Below are 19354 nucleotides of genomic sequence, written 5' to 3' on the forward strand. Positions count from 1 at the left end.
ACTGTCTGGTCTGTCTAGTATTGTATGGTCTGTCTGGTCTGTCTAGTACTGTCTGGTACTGTCTGGTCTGTCTATATAAGGTCCCACAGTTGACAGTGCATGTCAGAGCAAAAACCAAGCCATGAGGTTGAAGGAATTATCTGTAGCTCTACGAGACAGGATTGTGTCGAGACACAGATCTGGGGAAGGGTACCAAAACATTTCTGTAGCATTGAAGGACCGCAAGAACACAGTGGCCTCCATCATTCTGAAATGGAAGAAGTTTGGAACCACCAACGCTCTTCCTAGAGCTGGTCGCCTGGCCAAACCGATCAATTGGGGGAGAAGAGCCTTGGTCAGGGAGGTTACCAAGAACCCAATGGTCACTCTGACAGAGCTCCAGAGTTCCTCAGGGGAGATGGGAGAACCTTCCAGAAGGACAACCATCTCTGCAGCACTCTACCAATCACGCCCTTATGTTAGAGTGGCCAGACGGAAGCCACTCCTCAGTAAAAGGCACATGACAGCCCACTTGTAGTTTGCCAAAAGGCACCTAAAGGACTCTCGGACAATGAGAAAATAGATTCTCTGTTCTGATAAAACCAATATTGAACTCGTTGGCCTGAATGCCAAGCGTCACGTCTGGAGGAAACCTGGCACCATCCCTACGGTGAAGCATGGTGGAGGCAGCATCATGCTGTGGGGAGGTTTTTCAGGGGCAGGGACTGAGAGATTAGCTAGGATCGAGGGAAAGATTAACGGAGCAAAGTACAGAGAGATCCTTAATCAAAACCTGCTCCAGAGCGCTCAGGACCTCAGACTGGGGCAATGGTTCACTTTCTAACAGGACAACAACCCTAAGCACACAGCCAAGACAACGCAGGAGTGGCTTTGGGACAAGTCCCTGAATGTCCTTGAGCAAGGCTCTCTAGAGGGTGGTGCGGTCTGCACAACGTATCACCAGGGGCAAACTAACCTGTCCTCCATGACACCTACACCACCCGATGTCACAAGAAGGCCAAAAAGATCATCAAGGACAACAACCACCCGAACTGCCTGTTCACCCCGCTATCATCCAGAAGGTGAGGTCAGTACAGGTGCATCAAAGCTGGGACTGAGAGACTGAAGAACAGCTTCTATCTCAAGGCCATCAGACTGTTAAACAGCAATCACTAACTCAGAGGCTGCTGCCTACATTGAGACCCAATCACTGGACACTTTAATAAATGGATCACGAGTCACTTTAAACCAATGCCACTTTAATAATATTTACATATCTTACATTACTCATATCACATGCATATACTGCACTCTATACCATCTATTGCACCTTGCCTATGCCGCTCGGCCATCACTCATCCATATACTGATGTGTACATATTCTCATTCACCTCTTTAGATTTGTGTGTATTAGGTAGTTGTTGGGGAATTGTTAGATTACTTGTTAGATATTACTGCACTGTCGGAACTAGAAACACAAGCATTCTGCTACCCTCGCATTAACATCTGCTAACCATGTGTATGTGACAAATACAATTTGATTTGATTTGAGTGGCTCAGCCAGAGCCCGGACTTGAACCTGATCGAACATCTAGAGAGACCTGAAAATAGCTGTGCAGCAATGCTCCCCATCCAACCTGACAGAGCTTGAGAGGATCTGCAGAGAAGAACGTAGAAACTCCCCAAATACAGGTGTGCCAAGCTTGTAGCCTCACTGCCAAAGGTGGTTCTACAAGGTATTGAGTAAAGGGCCTGAATACTTATGTAAATGTGATATTTCTGTTTTTTAATCTTTTATAAATTTGCTAACATTTCTAAAAACCTGTTTTTGATTTGTCATTATGGGGTATTATGTTTAGATTGATGAGAAAAAATATATATTTGATACATTTTAGAATAAGGCTGTAAAGTAACAAGAAATTGAAGGGGTCTGAATACTTGCTGAATGCACCGTACTCAATGGGCTGGGCGATTCTCATCTCATCAGTCTTCGTCAAAAAACGTAAACTAAAAACTTCGAAGTCAATCAATCTGCCATCATTAACACAATGGAAAAAAACAAATCATTATTTTTTTATATATTGAAATTCCACAAATTAACTTTTAACAAGGCAGACCTGTTAATTTCAATAAATTCCAGGTGACTACCTCATGAAGCTGGTTGAGAGAATGACAAGAGTGTGCAAAGCTGTCATCAAGACAAAGGGTGGCTACTTTGAAGAATCCCAAATATAAAATATATTTTGATTTGTGTAACATTTTTCTGGTTACTACATGAATCCATATGTGTTGTTTCATAGGTTTGATGTCTTCACTATTATTCTACAATGTAGAAAATAGTCAAAATAAAGAAAAACCCTTGAATGAGTGTCCAAACTTTTGACTGGTACTGTAAATACTGTAACAAGTGTTCCTAACTGTTGTGAACACAACTCCCCTTATTTGTGGAAAAATAAGATTTGACTCAGATGAATTCATAAAAATGTCTAAAAACACATTTTCCCGTTGTCATTATGGGGTATTGTGTGTAGATGGGTAAATGTGTTTATATTAAATCCATTTTGAATTCAGGCTGTAACAACAAAATAACACAGAATACCTTCTGAAGGCGATGTTTAACTGTTCCACCTGAGCGTCGCTAGGTCTGAGACCATGATGCACTGCAGCGCTGCAGAGTGTCACGGAAACTACCTGTCTGTGTGGGCAGGAAAGCATGAAGCGGTGTGTTTCTCAGAAATCGGGCGTGATACAGACATAAACATCACAATATACTCCCTCGATGGAAAGAAACAGTTGAAATCAAAATTGTAGAGAATTTCTGCTCCAAAGAGACAGAATCTTTCTACCATGTCTTGACCTTATTTCAGGTGTCACGTCCTGACCTTAGTTCCTTTTTATGTCTCTGTTTTAGTTTGGTCAGTGAGTTGGGGTGGGCATTCTATGTTGTGTGTTCTATGTTTTGTATTTCTGTGTTTGGCCTGGTATGGTTCCCAATCAGAGGCAGTCGTCGATCGTTGTCTCTGATTGAGAACCATACTTAGGCAGCCTGTTTTCCCACTATGGGTTGTGGGTAGTTTTCTGTGTCTGTGTTTCACCATACAGAACTTTAGTTTCACTATCTTTGTTATTTTGTTTAGTGTTTCTGTTCTAATAAATATTACATGAACATTTACCACGCTGCGCATTGGTCCGATCCATCCTATTCCTCATCAGAAGAGGAAGAGAACCGTTACATCAGGTGAAGTTATATATTTACCATGTCTTGACCTTATTTCAGGTGTTATTTCCTGCATCTGGGTAATGTCACAAACAGTGTATCATGTTCAGTCATCAGCCACATGCTGGGAGGGACTGGAAACAGGACTACATGCCAGTATGTGTTTTAAAGAGCCTGATAATGACTGGGTATTGAGTCATGAAATGAGCTCTTTGTGGGAAGTCAGTCGTAATGAATCATTCAAAGGTTTCAACATTACCAACTTCTCTTAGGTGGAAATAAGTGTCAGTCAAATAGTCACATTTCCAACTTTATTATTGAGTAACAAGTGAGTAATATAGTAACAAGTGAGTAATATAGTAACAAGTGAGTAATATAGTAACACGTGAGTATATAGTAACAAGTGAGTAATATAGTAACAAGTGAGTAATATAGTAACAAGTGAGTAATATAGTAACAGGTGAGTAATATAGTAACAAGTGAGTAATATAGTAACAAGTGAGTATATAGTAACAAGTGAGTATATAGTAACAAGTGAGTATATAGTAACAAGTGAGTATATAGTAACAAGTGAGTAATATAGTAACAAGTGGGTATATAGTAACACGTGAGTATATAGTAACAAGTGAGTAATATAGTAACAAGTGAGTAATATAGTAACAGGTGAGTAATATAGTAACAAGTGAGTAATATAGTAACAAGTGAGTATATAGTAACAAGTGAGTATATAGTAACAAGTGAGTATATAGTAACAAGTGAGTATATAGTAACAAGTGAGTAATATAGTAACAAGTGAGTAATATAGTAACAAGTGAGTAATATAGTAACAGGTGAGTAATATAGTAACAAGTGCGTAATATAGTAACAAGTGAGTATATAGTAACAAGTGAGTAATATAGTAACAGGTGAGTAATATAGTAACAAGTGAGTAATATAGTAACAAGTGAGTAATATAGTAACAAGTGAGTATATAGTAACAAGTGAGTAATATAGTAACAAGTGAGTAATATAGTAACAAGTGAGTAATATAGTAACAGGTGAGTAATATAGTAACAAGTGAGTAATATAGTAACAAGTGAGTATATAGTAACAAGTGAGTATATAGTAACAAGTGAGTATATAGTAACAAGTGAGTATATAGAAACAAGTGAGTAATATAGTAACAAGTGGGTATATAGTAACAAGTGAGTATATAGTAACAAGTGAGTAATATAGTAACAAGTGAGTATATAGTAACAAGTGAGTAATATAGTAACAGGTGAGTAATATAGTAACAAGTGAGTAATATAGTAACAAGTGAGTAATATAGTAACAAGTGAGTATATAGTAACAAGTGAGTAATATAGTAACAAGTGAGTAATATAGTAACAAGTGAGTAATATAGTAACAGGTGAGTAATATAGTAACAAGTGAGTAATATAGTAACAAGTGAGTATATAGTAACAAGTGAGTATATAGTAACAAGTGAGTATATAGTAACAAGTGAGTATATAGTAACAAGTGAGTAATATAGTAACAAGTGGGTATATAGTAACAAGTGAGTATATAGTAACAAGTGAGTAATATAGTAACAAGTGAGTAATATAGTAACAAGTGAGTATATAGTAACAAGTGATGATGAAAATCAACCAAATGTATTTTAGGAAGCCCTTCTCTACTAGAGCAGAGTTCCGTGTTAAAGGAAAACGTTACCTGACAACTCAGACTGATAAAATGACACTTGAACAGACTAATTATATATATATATTTTATTTAACCTTTATTTAATTAGGCAAGTCAGTTAAAAACCAAATTCTTATTTATAATGTCGGCCTACCGGGGCCAAACCTGGACGCCCTCTATTTGCACATTATTGAATGTGTTGTTCATCAGGAAAACATTGAAATTGGAAAGCAACATATATTTATATTGTACACACTATGACGTAATTCAAAAAAATTTACATAAATGTTGGTTTTGTAAGTTAATGGAAAATGTAAATGTTTTTTTGACACACTTCCTGAATTAACTCATATACACTGAGTGAACAAAACATTATGAACACCTGCTCTTTCCATGACATAAATTGGCCAGGTGAATCCAGGTGAAAGCTATGATCCCACTTGTTAAGTCCACTTCAATCAGTGTAGAATGAAGGGGAGGAGACAGGTTAAATAAGGATTGTTAAGCCTTGAGACAATAGAGACATGGATTGTGTCTGTGTGTCCTTCAGAGGGTGAATGGACAAGACAAAATATTTAAGTGCCTTTGAACGGGGGTATGGTAGTAGGTGCCAGGCACACTGGTTGTGTCAAGAACTACAACGCTGCTGGGTTTTTCCCCCTCAACAGTTTCCGGTGTTTATCAAGAATGGTCCACCACCCAAAGGACATCCAGACAACTTGACACAACTGTGGGAAGCATTGTAGTCAACATGGGCCAGCATCCCTGTGGAACGCTGTCAACACCTTGTAGAGTCCATGTCCTGATGAATTCAAGGGGGAGGATGAGGAAGGTGTTCTTAATGTTTTGTACACTCAGTGAATACATGAATAAAGATTTGGTTTATTGGGGACGATAAAATACATCCTCGCATTGTATAGTAAGTGACAGATAATAGACAGCACACTACATTGTAATCACAAGACAGAAATAGGTTTGTTCTTCGTCCCAAATGGCATCCTATTCCCTTTATAGTGCACTACTTTATAGTGCACTACTTTTCACCAGAGCCTTATGCCAAACATGACTCCCTCCAGTCCACCGAGCTCAGCTTCCACAGGTGGCCGGGTCTCGGTCAGGGATCAATTACATCTGTTTATCTGAGGATCGCTGTATGGAAACACAGAGATACAGGATAAAGGCAGTATGGTGTCTGTATGGGAACACAGAGATACAGGATAAAGACAGTATGGTGTCTGTATGGGAACACAGAGATACAGGATAAAGACAGTATGGTGTCTGTATGGGAACACAGAGATACAGGATAAAGACAGTATGGTGTCTGTATGGAAACACAGAGATACAGGATAAAGACAGTATGGTGTCTGTATGGAAACACAGAGATACAGGATAAAGACAGTATGGTGTCTGTATGGGAACACAGAGATACAGGATAAAGACAGTATGGTGTCTGTATGGTGTCTGTATGGGAACACAGAGATACAGGATAAAGACAGTATGGTGTCTGTATGGGAACACAGAGATACAGGATAAAGGCAGTATGGTGTCTGTCTGGTGTCTGTATGGAAACACAGAGATACAGGATAAAGGCAGTATGGTGTCTGTATGGGAACACAGAGATACAGGATAAATACAGTATGGTGTCTGTATGGGAACACAGAGATACAGGATAAAGACAGTATGGTGTCTGTATGGTGTCTGTATGGTGTCTGTATGGAAACACAGAGATACAGGATAAATACAGTATGGTGTCTGTATGGGAGCACAGAGATACAGGATAAAGACAGTATGGTGTCTGTATGGTGTCTGTATGGAAACACAGAGATACAGGATAAATACAGTATGGCGCCATCTTAGATCCTTTGTTAGCACAAAGCTAGCCTGGTCCCAGATCTGTTTGTGCTTTCCTGCCAACTCCTACAGTATGTCCTTAAGAGTTGGCAAGACAGCACAAACAGATCTGGGACCAGGCTAGCTGGCACAAGACATAGATTGAAGAAGAGAGAGAAGGCTGTGTGATGTCCCTCATCATAGTAGCAGTGAACTCACCTGAAACTTCCAAATCAGAGCCATGACGACCAGGCCGTAGAAGGTACTCTTAGCGATGAAGAAGCTGTAGGCCAGCTTGGCAGTCTGGGTGCTCTTCACGTAGTACTCTACAAGGACAATAAGACATTGAAATGACCTTGACTAAGATGGTGTCAGGTTAATATTGTTCCGCAGATTAGGCATCTAAATATGATAGTATTGTAAACAGTATTATGTAAACTATAGGTTATATGTATTCCATGTATTTGGCATGAACAATAAGTATTTCAGTATAGAATGGGCACATTTACCTGTCGTCATCCCTCCATCACCACCTTGACATGGAGGAAACAGAGCAGTGTTTCACATGACACAGGCTAAAGTACATCCTAGTTCTACATAATGATGTAGAGAAGCTCACTAGTTTACTTACCATTTTACTAGAGAATGACAAATACAGAGAAGCACACTATTGTTGTTCAATAAAACCTGTTTCTTCTCATAAACAAGGACAGTGTTTTAGTTCATCATTTGACCATACCTTCTTCTCCGTCAATGTGATCTGCAACATATATGTCATCGGTCCCATTGAAGAAGCGGACGGTGCAGGTGAATCTGTTAGAGGCCGTGTTCCATGTCTTGGCTGGGACTCTCAGTCTGCTGGTGATACTGTAGCGTCTGTTTTCATCCCTCAAGGCAGTGTTGTCGGTCCCCACTCCATCGGTGATGTTGGCGCCTCCATTTAACTTCCAGAACACAGTGACGTGGTCGGGGTAGAAGTCGGTGGCCACACACACCAACGTCTTCTTCTTCTTCTTGTTCCTATCTTCACACTCCTTAGTGGAGGGTGGAAGGACTTTGACTGTGGGTGGAGTGACAGGGATGTCTGGCTCTGCAGGGAGGAAATAGAAGAAGCTTTAACCTTTAACAGTCAATCAATGGCTCTTTGTTGTCCACTCAGACCTGAACCTGAGTGCTTTAAAAGAGACGAGACAGAAATGACACCTATAAACCAGTCGTGTCGTTCTCCTTCTATAAACCGGTCCTGTCTTTCTCCTTCTATAAACCGGTCCTGTCTTTCTCCTTCTATAAACCGGTCCTGTCTTTCTCCTTCTATAAACCGGTCCTGTCTTTCTCCTTCTATAAACCGGTCCTGTCTTTCTCCTTCTATAAACCGGTCCTGTCGTTCTCCTTCTATAAACCGGTCCTGTCTTTCTCCTTCTATAAACCGGTCCTGTCTTTCTCCTTCTATAAACCGGTCCTGTCTTTCTCCTTCTATAAACCGGTCCTGTCTTTCTCCTTCTATAAACCGGTCCTGTCTTTCTCATTCTATAAACCGGTCCTGTCTTTCTCCTTCTATAAACCGGTCCTGTCTTTCTCATTCTATAAACCGGTCCTGTCTTTCTCATTCTATAAACCGGTCCTGTCTTTCTCATTCTATAAACCGGTCCTGTCTTTCTCCTTCTATAAACCGGTCCAGTAACATCAAGGCAACATGAACCACCAAATTCTGTTTCCAGACAAGCCCATAATAACGCATTTATTTCATTCAGCATCTCAGAGTGAACCTCTTTGCAACCCAGCTGCCAAAGTCATTGTCAAGACCGTCGAACATGAAAGCTATAATATACGATTATTACAGTATTTTTTACAGTATTTTTTACAGTATTATTACAGTATTATTACGGTATTTTTACAGTATTTTTACAGTATTATTACAGTATTTTTACAGTTTATTTTACAGCGTCCTTACCCAGAACTGTTAGCATGGTTCCCTCTCCAAAGTAGGCAGGATAAGCGCCAGAGCACACCACATACTCACAGACAGAAAACCAGGCTGATGCAAGCTAGCAAGTACTGTAGTTGCTGTAGTTTGTCTTTAAGAAAGGGGGTTAATACTGTATTTGCTGTAGTTTGTCTTTACCAAAGGGGGCTAATACTGTGTTTGCTGTAGTTTGTCTTTACCAAAGGGGGTTAATACTGTATTTGCTGTAGTTTGTCTTTAACAAAGGGGGTTAATACTGTAGTTGATGTAGTTTGTCTTTACCAGGGGGTTAATACTGTAGTTGCTGTAGTTTGTCTTTACCAAAAGGGGTTAATACTGTAGTTGATGTAGTTTGTCTTTAACAAAGGGGGTTAATACTGTATTTGCTGTAGTTTGTCTTTACCAAAGGGGTTAATACTGTAGTTGCTGTAGTTTGTCATTACCAAAGGGGCTAATACTGTATTTGCTGTAGTTTGTCTTTACCAAAGGGGTTAATACTGTAGTTGCCGTAGTTTGTCTTTACCAAAAGGGGCTAGTACTGTAGTTGCTGTAGTTTGTCTTTAACAAAGGGGCTAATACTGCATTTGCTATAGTTTGTCTTTAACAAAGGGGCTAATACTGTATTTGCTGTAGTTTGTCTTTACCAAAAGGGGTTAGTACTGTAGTTGCTGTAGTTTGTCTTTACCAAAAGGGGCTAGTACTGTAGTTGCTGTAGTTTGTCTTTAACAAAGGGGGCTAATACTGTATTTGCTGTAGTTTGTCTTTAACAAAGTGGGCTAATACTGTGTGTGCTGTAGTTTGTCTTTACCAAGGGGGGTTAATACTGTAGTTGCTGTAGTTTGTCTTTACCAAAGGGGCTAATACTGTATTTGCTGTAGTTTGTCTTTACCAAAGGGGCTAGTACTGTATTTGCTGTAGTTTGTCTTTACCAAAAGGGGTTAATACTGTAGTTGATGTAGTTTGTCTTTAACAAAGGGGGTTAATACTGTATTTGCTGTAGTTTGTCTTTACCAAAGGGGGTTAATACTGTAGTTGCTGTAGTTTGTCTTTACCAAAGGGGCTAATACTGTATTTGCTGTAGTTTGTCTTTACCAAAAGGGGCTAGTACTGTAGTTGCTGTAGTTTGTCTTTAAAAAGGGGCTAATACTGTATTTGCTGTAGTTTGTCTTTAACAAAGGGGGCTAATACTGTATTTGCTGTAGTTTGTCTTTACCAAAAGTGGTTAGTACTGTAGTTGCTGTAGTTTGTCTTTACCAAAAGGGGCTAGTACTGTATTTGCTGTAGTTTGTCTTTACCAAAGGGGCTAGTACTGTATTTGCTGTAGTTTGTCTTTACCAAAGGGGGTTAATACTGTATTTGCTGTAGTTTGTCTTTACCAAAGGGGTTAATACTGTAGTTGCTGTAGTTTGTCTTTACCAAAGGGGGTTAATACTGTAGTTGATGTAGTTTGTCTTTACCAAGGGGGGTTAATACTGTAGTTGCTGTAGTTTGTCTTTACCAAAGGGGGTTAATACTGTAGTTGCTGTAGTTTGTCTTTACCAAAGGGGGTTAATACTGTATTTGCTGTAGTTTGTCTTTACCAAAGGGGGTTAATACTGTAGTTGCTGTAGTTTGTCTTTACCAAAGGGGTTAATACTGTAGTTGCTGTAGTTTGTCTTTACCAAAGGGGGTTAATACTGTAGTTGATGTAGTTTGTCTTTACCAAGGGGGGTTAATACTGTACTTGCTGTAGTTTGTCTTTACCAAAGGGGGTTAATACTGTAGTTGCTGTAGTTTGTCTTTACCAAAGGGGGCTAATACTGTATTTGCTGTAGTTTGTCTTTACCAAAGGGGGTTAATACTGTATTTGCTGTAGTTTGTCTTTACCAAAAGGGGCTAGTACTGTAGTTGCTGTAGTTTGTCTTTACCAAAGGGGGTTAATACTGTATTTGCTGTAGTTTGTCTTTACCAAAGGGGGTTAATACTGTAGTTGCTGTAGTTTGTCTTTACCAAGGGGGGTTAATACTGTAGTTGCTGTAGTTTGTCTTTAACAAAGGGGCTAGTACTGTAGTTGCTGTAGTTTGTCTTTACCAAAGGGGGTTAATACTGTATTTGCTGTAGTTTGTCTTTAACAAAGGGGCTAGTACTGTAGTTGCTGTAGTTTGTCTTTACCAAAGGGGGTTAATACTGTATTTGCTGTAGTTTGTCTTTAACAAAGGGGCTAGTACTGTAGTTGCTGTAGTTTGTCTTTACCAAAGGGGCTAATACTGTATTTGCTGTAGTTTGTCTTTACCAAAAGGGGCTAGTACTGTAGTTGCTGTAGTTTGTCTTTACCAAAGGGGGTTAATACTGTATTTGCTGTAGTTTGTCTTTACCAAAGGGGGTTAATACTGTATTTGCTGTAGTTTGTCTTTAACAAAGGGGCTAGTACTGTAGTTGATGTAGTTTGTCTTTACCAAAGGGGGTTAATACTGTAGTTGCTGTAGTTTGTCTTTACCAAAGGGGGTTAATACTGTATTTGCTGTAGTTTGTCTTTACCAAAGGGGGTTAATACTGTATTTGCTGTAGTTTGTCTTTACCAAAGGGGGTTAATACTGTATTTGCTGTAGTTTGTCTTTACCAAGAGGGGTTAATACTGTATTTGCTGTAGTTTGTCTTTACCAAAGGGGCTAATACTGTATTTCTAGCATGTTTATGTCGACAGAGCTTAACTCTCTTTCTCCGTTAGCTCTATTCACAGGACTAAAACAAACCTAGGTATTTTCCACCTCCTGAATATTTGCATGTTCAACTAATATACCAAATCAATCAACTAGAATTCAACCCATTATTTAAAATTATTTCAATATTGTGTATAAATAGTTTTAAGAGGTGAATCTCTTACCTAGAACAGTGAGTCTGGATCCTGGACCAAACTCTACCTTCTACGTGTTCCACAGAGAGATACCATGCTCTACTTTACAGTCTCTGTAGAATGACCCGGTTCTGACCCAGTTCTGACCAGGTTCTGACCCAGTTCTGACCCGGTTCTGACCCGGTTCTGCTACTTTCCTGGGTCTGAACTATTAAACGGTTTCTTCAAACTGATCCAACACCATGTAGATTAATTCAAACTAACGTCTGGGAGGATTTTCAACATTATTTTCTACGTATCTATTTCTCTCCATCTGTGGTTCACACACGTTTATAAATCATCCATTCTGTCATTAACACTGATACGAGGCTACAGAAAGAGCCCTCTTCTCTCGACTCTAGCAGAGTCTAGTTATATACACCCTAATGTGCTCCTCACGACTCTAGCAGAGTCTAGTTATATACACCCTAATGTGCTCCTCACGACTCTAGCAGAGTCTAGTTATATACACCCTAATGTGCTCCTCACGACTCTAGAAGAGTCTAGTTATATACACCCTAATGTGCTCCTCACGACTCTAGAAGAGTCTAGTTATATACACCCTAATGTGCTCCTCACGACTCTAGCAGAGTCTAGTTATATACACCCTAATGTGCTCCTCACGACTCTAGCAGAGTCTAGTTATATACACCCTAATGTGCTCCTCACAACTCTAGCAGAGTCTAGTTATATACACCCTAATGTGCTCCTCACGACTCTAGAAGAGTCTAGTTATATACACCCTAATGTGCTCCTCACGACTCTAGCAGAGTCTAGTTATATACACCCTAATGTGCTCCTCACGACTCTAGCACAGTCTAGTTATATACACCCTAATGTGCTCCTCACGACTCTAGAAGAGTCCAGTTATATACACCCTAATGTGCTCCTCACGACTCTAGAAGAGTCTAGTTATATACACCCTAATGTGCTCCTCACTACTCTAGCAGAGTCTAGTTATATACACCCTAATGTGCTCCTCACAACTCTAGCAGAGTCTAGTTATACACCCTAATGTGCTCCTCACAACTCTAGCAGAGTCTAGTTATATACACCCTAATGTGCTCCTCACTACTCTAGCAGAGTCTAGTTATATACACCCTAATGTGCTCCTCACAACTCTAGCAGAGTCTAGTTATATACACCCTAATGTGCTCCTCACTACTCTAGCAGAGTCTAGTTATATACACCCTAATGTGCTCCTCACGACTCTAGCAGAGTCTAGTTATATACACCCTAATGTGCTCCTCACGACTCTAGCAGAGTCTAGTTATATACACCCTAATGTGCTCCTCACAACTCTAGCAGAGTCTAGTTATATACACCCTAATGTGCTCCTCACGACTCTAGAAGAGTCTAGTTATATACACCCTAATGTGCTCCTCACGACTCTAGCAGAGTCTAGTTATATACACCCTAATGTGCTCCTCACGACTCTAGCACAGTCTAGTTATATACACCCTAATGTGCTCCTCACGACTCTAGAAGAGTCCAGTTATATACACCCTAATGTGCTCCTCACGACTCTAGAAGAGTCTAGTTATATACACCCTAATGTGCTCCTCACAACTCTAGCAGAGTCTAGTTATATACACCCTAATGTGCTCCTCACTACTCTAGCAGAGTCTAGTTATATACACCCTAATGTGCTCCTCACAACTCTAGCAGAGTCTAGTTATATACACCCTAATGTGCTCCTCACTACTCTAGCAGAGTCTAGTTATATACACCCTAATGTGCTCCTCACAACTCTAGCAGAGTCTAGTTATATACACCCTAATGTGCTCCTCACGACTCTAGAAGAGTCTAGTTATATACACCCTAATGTGCTCCTCACTACTCTAGCAGAGTCTAGTTATATACACCCTAATGTGCTCCTCACAACTCTAGAAGAGTCCAGTTATATACACCCTAATGTGCTCCTCACGACTCTAGAAGAGTCTAGTTATATACACCCTAATGTGCTCCTCACAACTCTAGAAGAGTCCAGTTATATACACCCTAATGTGCTCCTCACTACTCTAGCAGAGTCTAGTTATATACACCCTAATGTGCTCCTCACAACTCTAGCAGAGTCTAGTTATATACACCCTAATGTGCTCCTCACAACTCTAGAAGAGTCCAGTTATATACACCCTAATGTGCTCCTCACGACTCTAGAAGAGTCTAGTTATATACACCCTAATGTGCTCCTCACAACTCTAGAAGAGTCCAGTTATATACACCCTAATGTGCTCCTCACAACTCTAGAAGAGTCCAGTTATATACACCCTAATGTGCTCCTCACTACTCTAGCAGAGTCTAGTTATATACACCCTAATGTGCTCCTCACAACTCTAGAAGAGTCCAGTTATATACACCCTAATGTGCTCCTCACAACTCTAGCAGAGTCTAGTTATATACACCCTAATGTGCTCCTCACAACTCTAGCAGAGTCTAGTTATATACACCCTAATGTGCTCCTCACGACTCTAGCAGAGTCTAGTTATATACACCCTAATGTGCTCCTCACGACTCTAGCAGAGTCTAGTTATATACACCCTAATGTGCTCCTCACGACTCTAGCAGAGTCTTGCCTTTACCTCAGACTGTGAGTCTAGTTCCATTGTCGTAGAAAGTCTGTGTCTTGAAACTCACCGCTCATAACAGAGCTGATAACAACTAGAACCATGAGAGATGTAGACTGGGTCTGGGCATAGAGCCAGACCACTTTATACCTCAATACCATGAGAGATGTGGACTGGGTCTGGGCATAGAACCAGACCGGGTATCATCTAAATTATAACCAGATACATTATTGTGACTATTTTTCTAATGAAATGTAAGAGGTTTCCATCTCCAACAGTCATTTGGTTAATTGTATTATTTTTATTTTGGTGTTTTGTCTCACCTAGAACAGTTAATCGGGTTCCTCCGCTGAAGTCAGCCTGGCCGGCACCGTTAGCACAGTACAGTGGAATACTGCTCTAATATAGATATATAGACGTGCTGAGCCTGGCACCGTTAGCACAGTACAGTGGAATACTGCTCTAATATAGATATATAGACGTGCTGAGCCTGGCACCATTAGCACAGTACAGTGGAATACTGCTCTAATATAGATATATAGACGTGCTGAGCCTGGCACCATTAACACAGTACAGTGGAATACTGCTCTAATATAGATATATAGACGTGCTGAGCCTGGCACCATTAACACAGTACAGTGGAATACTGCTCTAATATAGATATATAGACGTGCTGAGCCTGGCACCGTTAGCACAGTACAGTGGAATACTGCTCTAATATAGATATATAGACGTGCTGAGCCTGGCACCGTTAGCACAGTACAGTGGAACACTGCTCTAATATAGATTTAGTCTCTAGCTGTGCTGTTTTCTAGAACTTTCCATCCCCGATCACGACCTTTGATAAATCCATTCTCCTAATACCAACCAACACCCCGTTCTTACCAGTTTAGAACACATAGGTGAGACAAACATACTATAATCTACATCTCTCTTCTCACAAGTACGTTGTCTAACTCAAACGACACATAAAGGCAAACATAGTGTACGGATTAATTACCGAGAACTGTTAATTTGGTGCCTGAACCGAAATGTGCCTCATAGTTGGCACAGTGTTTCAGGCTTAACATCAAAAAGCATTGAGTGGAGTAACACTAGTATGAACTAATCTAATATACTGAATCCACAACCAACTAACTCTTCACATCACTATGCTACTACACCACATAGAGACCCATTAGTTCCATCATGGTGAATATTCTCTTACCCAGAACAGTCAGTTTGGTTCCTGCTCCAAAGAATGCAGGATTATAGTTGTCACAGTGGGGACATACTGAGCAGTAATGGACCAACTACTACTGCCTTGTTCTATGCTTTTGGCATCAGTAATACTTTAAGAATGCTTGTTTTTAGTCAATTATTCATGTTTTTATGAAGAAAGAAAATAGAAAATCATACATTTCACGATAAGAAAGTTGGAAGTATTTACCTAAAACAGTGAGTTTGGTTCCTTTGCCAAAGAAGGCTGGTTGGTTTAAAGTCACAGCGTTTTCACATCAACCCTTTAGTTCAGATTGACCACTTTAGGAGACTCTTATTGGTAACGAAACACCTTCAGGGTTACATATTTATATACATATTATGAATCTTTAAGAAGTTAACTTACCTAAAACAGTGAGCTTTGTTCCATTTCCTAAGTAGGGCACACTTCCAGTGTCACATTGCTACTCTCCTATTCCAAAAATACCTCAGATCTCTCTGTCATTCATCCTCTAGGGAAAATGAACAGAGATACTCAGAGATACAGAGAACAGATACTACCTCAGATCTCTCTGTCATTCAACCTCTAGGGAAAATGAACAGAGATACTCAGAGATACAGAGAACAGATACTACCTCAGATCTCTCTCTCTCATTCATCCTCTAGGGAAAATGAACAGAGATACTCAGAGATACAGAGAACAGATACTACCTCAGATCTCTCTGTCATTCACCCTCTAGGGAAAATGAACAGAGATACTCAGAGATACAGAGAACAGATACTACCTCAGATCTCTCTGTCATTCATCCTCTAGGGAAAATGAACAGAGATACTCAGAGATACAGAGAACAGATACTACCTCAGATCTCTCTGTCATTCATCCTCTAGGGAAAATGAACAGAGATACTCAGAGATACAGAGAACAGATACTACCTCAGATCTCTCTGTCATTCACCCTCTAGGTAAAATGAACAGAGATACTCAGAGATACAGGGAACAGATACTACCTCAGATCTCTCTCTCTCATTCATCCTCTAGGGAAAATGAACAGAGACACTCAGAGATACAGAGAACAGATACTACCTCAGATCTCTCTGTCATTCATCCTCTAGGGAAAATGAATAGACAATCCATGGGGACTTTAAAACCCCATCACCTAGTTGGTTTAGAATATGTTTTGTTGTCAAGCAGGAATCAAACAAACTCCAATATCTAATGAATTTAACTCGATGTTACAAAGAAAATCCTGTTCAGTATAATTCATCTCTTGAGAAGCATCTCTCCAGGCTCCTTAACAGTCTCCTCAATGTGTGGGAATTACCCCCAGACCTGTATGGAAATGAACGAGAGGAGGTTTTGTATGGAAGTGAACGAGAGGAGGTTTTGTATGGAAATGAACGAGAGGAGGTTTTGTATGGAAGTGAATGGGAGGAGGTTTTTGTATGGAAGTGAATGGGAGAAGGTTTTTGTATGTAAGTGAATGGGAGGAGGTTATTGTATGGAAGTGAATGGGAGAAGGTTTTTGTATGGAAGTGAATGGGAGGAGGTTATTGTATGGAAGTGAATGGGAGGAGGTTATTGTATGGAAGTGAATGGGAGAAGGTTTTTGTATGTAAGTGAATGGGAGAAGGTTTTTGTATGGAAGTGAATGGGAGGAGGTTATTGTATGGAAGTGAATGGGAGGAGGTTATTGTATGGAAATGAACGAGAGGAGGTTTTGTATGGAAGTGAATGGGAGGAGGTTTTTGTATGGAAGTGAATGGGAGAAGGTTTTTGTATGTAAGTGAATGGGAGGAGGTTATTGTATGGAAGTGAATGGGAGAAGGTTTTTGTATGGAAGTGAATGGGAGGAGGGGTTTGTATGGAAGTGAATGGGAGGAGGTTATTGTATGGAAGTGAATGGGAGGAGGTTTTTGTATGTAAGTGAATGGGAGGAGGTTATTGTATGGAAGTGAATGGGAGGAGATTTTTGTATGGAAGTGAATGGGAGAAGGTTTTTGTATGTAAGTGAATGGGAGGAGGTTATTGTATGGAAGTGAATGGGAGGAGGTTATTGTATGGAAGTGAACGAGAGGAGGTTTTGTATGGAAGTGAACGAGAGGAGGTTTTGTATGGAAATGAACGAGAGGAGGTTTTGTATGGAAGTGAATGGGAGGAGGTTTTTGTATGGAAGTGAATGGGAGGAGGGGTTTGTATGGAAGTGAATGGGAGGAGGTTATTGTATGGAAGTGAATGGGAGAAGGTTTTTGTATGGAAGTGAATGGGAGGAGGTTATTGTATGGAAGTGAATGGGAGGAGGTTATTGTATGGAAGTGAATGGGAGGAGGTTTTTGTATGTAAGTGAATGGGAGGAGGTTATTGTATGGAAGTGAATGGGAGGAGGTTTTTGTATGGAAGTGAATGGGAGAAGGTTTTTGTATGTAAGTGAATGGGAGGAGGTTATTGTATGGAAGTGAATGGGAGGAGGTTATTGTATGGAAGTGAATGGGAGGAGGTTATTGTATGGAAGTGAATGGGAGGAGGTTATTGTATGGAAGTGAATGGGAGGAGGTTTTTGTACGAAAGTGAATGGGAGGAGGTTTTTGTACGGAAGTGAATGGGAGGAGGTTATTGTATGGAAGTGAATGGGAGGAGGTTATTGTATGGAAGTGAATGGGAGGAGGTTTTTGTACGGCGTCTCTATGTGAATATATCACCGTGGCCCCCTGTCCCCACAGTGTTAAAGCATCACACAAAAACACTAATTCTCTCTCATTCTCTCGTCTTTCTCTTCCCTCCTTCCTCCCACCCGGTCTCTCTCTCTATCTCTCTACCCATCTCTCCTTCTCAGTATCTGTCTGTAGCAGCAGGTGTGTTGATATGGGGGTTCCTGTTCCAAACGGACTCTTTCTATTTCTGTCAACAGCGCTAAGAAAAGCAGAAGGGAGGAAACAGAAGAGAAGACAGAGGAACAGGAGGGGACAGGTAATGTTTTGTTTCCGTTTCGTCCTATAGTGGAGTTGACGCCTCTCTCTAAGTCTCTAAAACGCCCCCCTCTTCACCCATCAAGCCCCCTCTCCCCTCTTCACCCAACAACCCCCTCCCCTCTTCACCCATCAACCCCCCTCCCCCTCCCCTCTTCACCCATCAACCCCCTCCCCTCTTCACCCAACAACCCCCTCCCCTCTTCACCCATCAACCCCCTCCCCTCTTCACCCAACAACCCCCCCCCTCTTCACCCATCAACCCCCTCCCCTCTTCACCCAACAACCCCCTCCCCTCTTCACCCAACAACCCCCTCCCCTCTTCACCCAACAACCCCCTCCCCTCTTCACCTAACAACCCCCTCCCCTCTTCACCCAACAACCCCCTCCCCTCTTCACCCAACAACCCCCCTCCCCTCTTCACCCAACAACCCCCCCCTCCCCTCTTCACCCAACAACCCCCTCCCCTCTTCACCCAACAACCCCCTCCCCTCTTCACCCAACAACCCCCTCCCCTCTTCACCCAACAACCCCCTCCCCTCTCCATGCAGTATCTCCCCCCTCTTCACCCAACAACCCCCCTCCCCTCTTCACCCAACAACCCCCTCCCCTCTCCATGCAGTATCTCCCCCCTCCCCTCTTCACCCAACAACCCCCTCCCCTCTCCATGCAGTATCTCCCCCCCAGTCCTAAACTTCTTTGAATCCATGATAGTTTAGACTCCTGGTTTGATTTCTGTGTAATCTGACATTTACCCTCCAGAGGTCAGTGTATAATCTAGGATAGTTTATAATCTAGGATAGTTTAGACTCCTGGGTTGATTTCTGTGTAATCTGACATTTACCCTCCAGAGGTCAGTGTATAATCTAGGATAGTTTATAATCTAGGATAGTTTATAATCTAGGATAGTTTATAATCTAGGATAGTTTATAATCTAGGATAGTTTAGACTCCTGGGTTGATTTCTGAGTAATCTGACATTTACCCTCCAGAGGTCAGTGTATAATCTAGGATAGTTTATAATCTAGGATAGTTTAGACTCCTGGGTTGATTTCTGTGTAATCTGACATTTACCCTCCAGAGGTCAGTGTATAATCTAGGA

The 19354-nt window shown here is 40.9% G+C and overlaps 1 protein-coding gene across 1 annotated transcript in view; it reads right to left on the bottom strand.

The window, feature by feature from the left end:
- Positions 1-5595: 5595 nt before the first annotated feature.
- LOC112238908 (M1-specific T cell receptor beta chain-like) overlaps positions 5596-19354 on the bottom strand; it is a 32604-nt gene continuing 18845 nt past the window's right edge. The window contains exons 6-10 of the mRNA XM_042330442.1: positions 15520-15555; positions 7428-7778; positions 7198-7221; positions 6908-7014; positions 5596-6007 (exon numbers count right to left, since the gene is read on the bottom strand). Coding sequence (XP_042186376.1) covers positions 5984-6007; positions 6908-7014; positions 7198-7221; positions 7428-7778; positions 15520-15555 — 542 coding nt within the window. The 3' untranslated portion in view covers positions 5596-5983. The remainder of the gene's footprint in view (positions 6008-6907; positions 7015-7197; positions 7222-7427; positions 7779-15519; positions 15556-19354) is intronic.

Source organism: Oncorhynchus tshawytscha, linkage group LG11 (genome assembly GCF_018296145.1).
Source record: "Oncorhynchus tshawytscha isolate Ot180627B linkage group LG11, Otsh_v2.0, whole genome shotgun sequence".
Classification (NCBI taxonomy): Eukaryota; Metazoa; Chordata; class Actinopteri; order Salmoniformes; family Salmonidae; genus Oncorhynchus; species Oncorhynchus tshawytscha.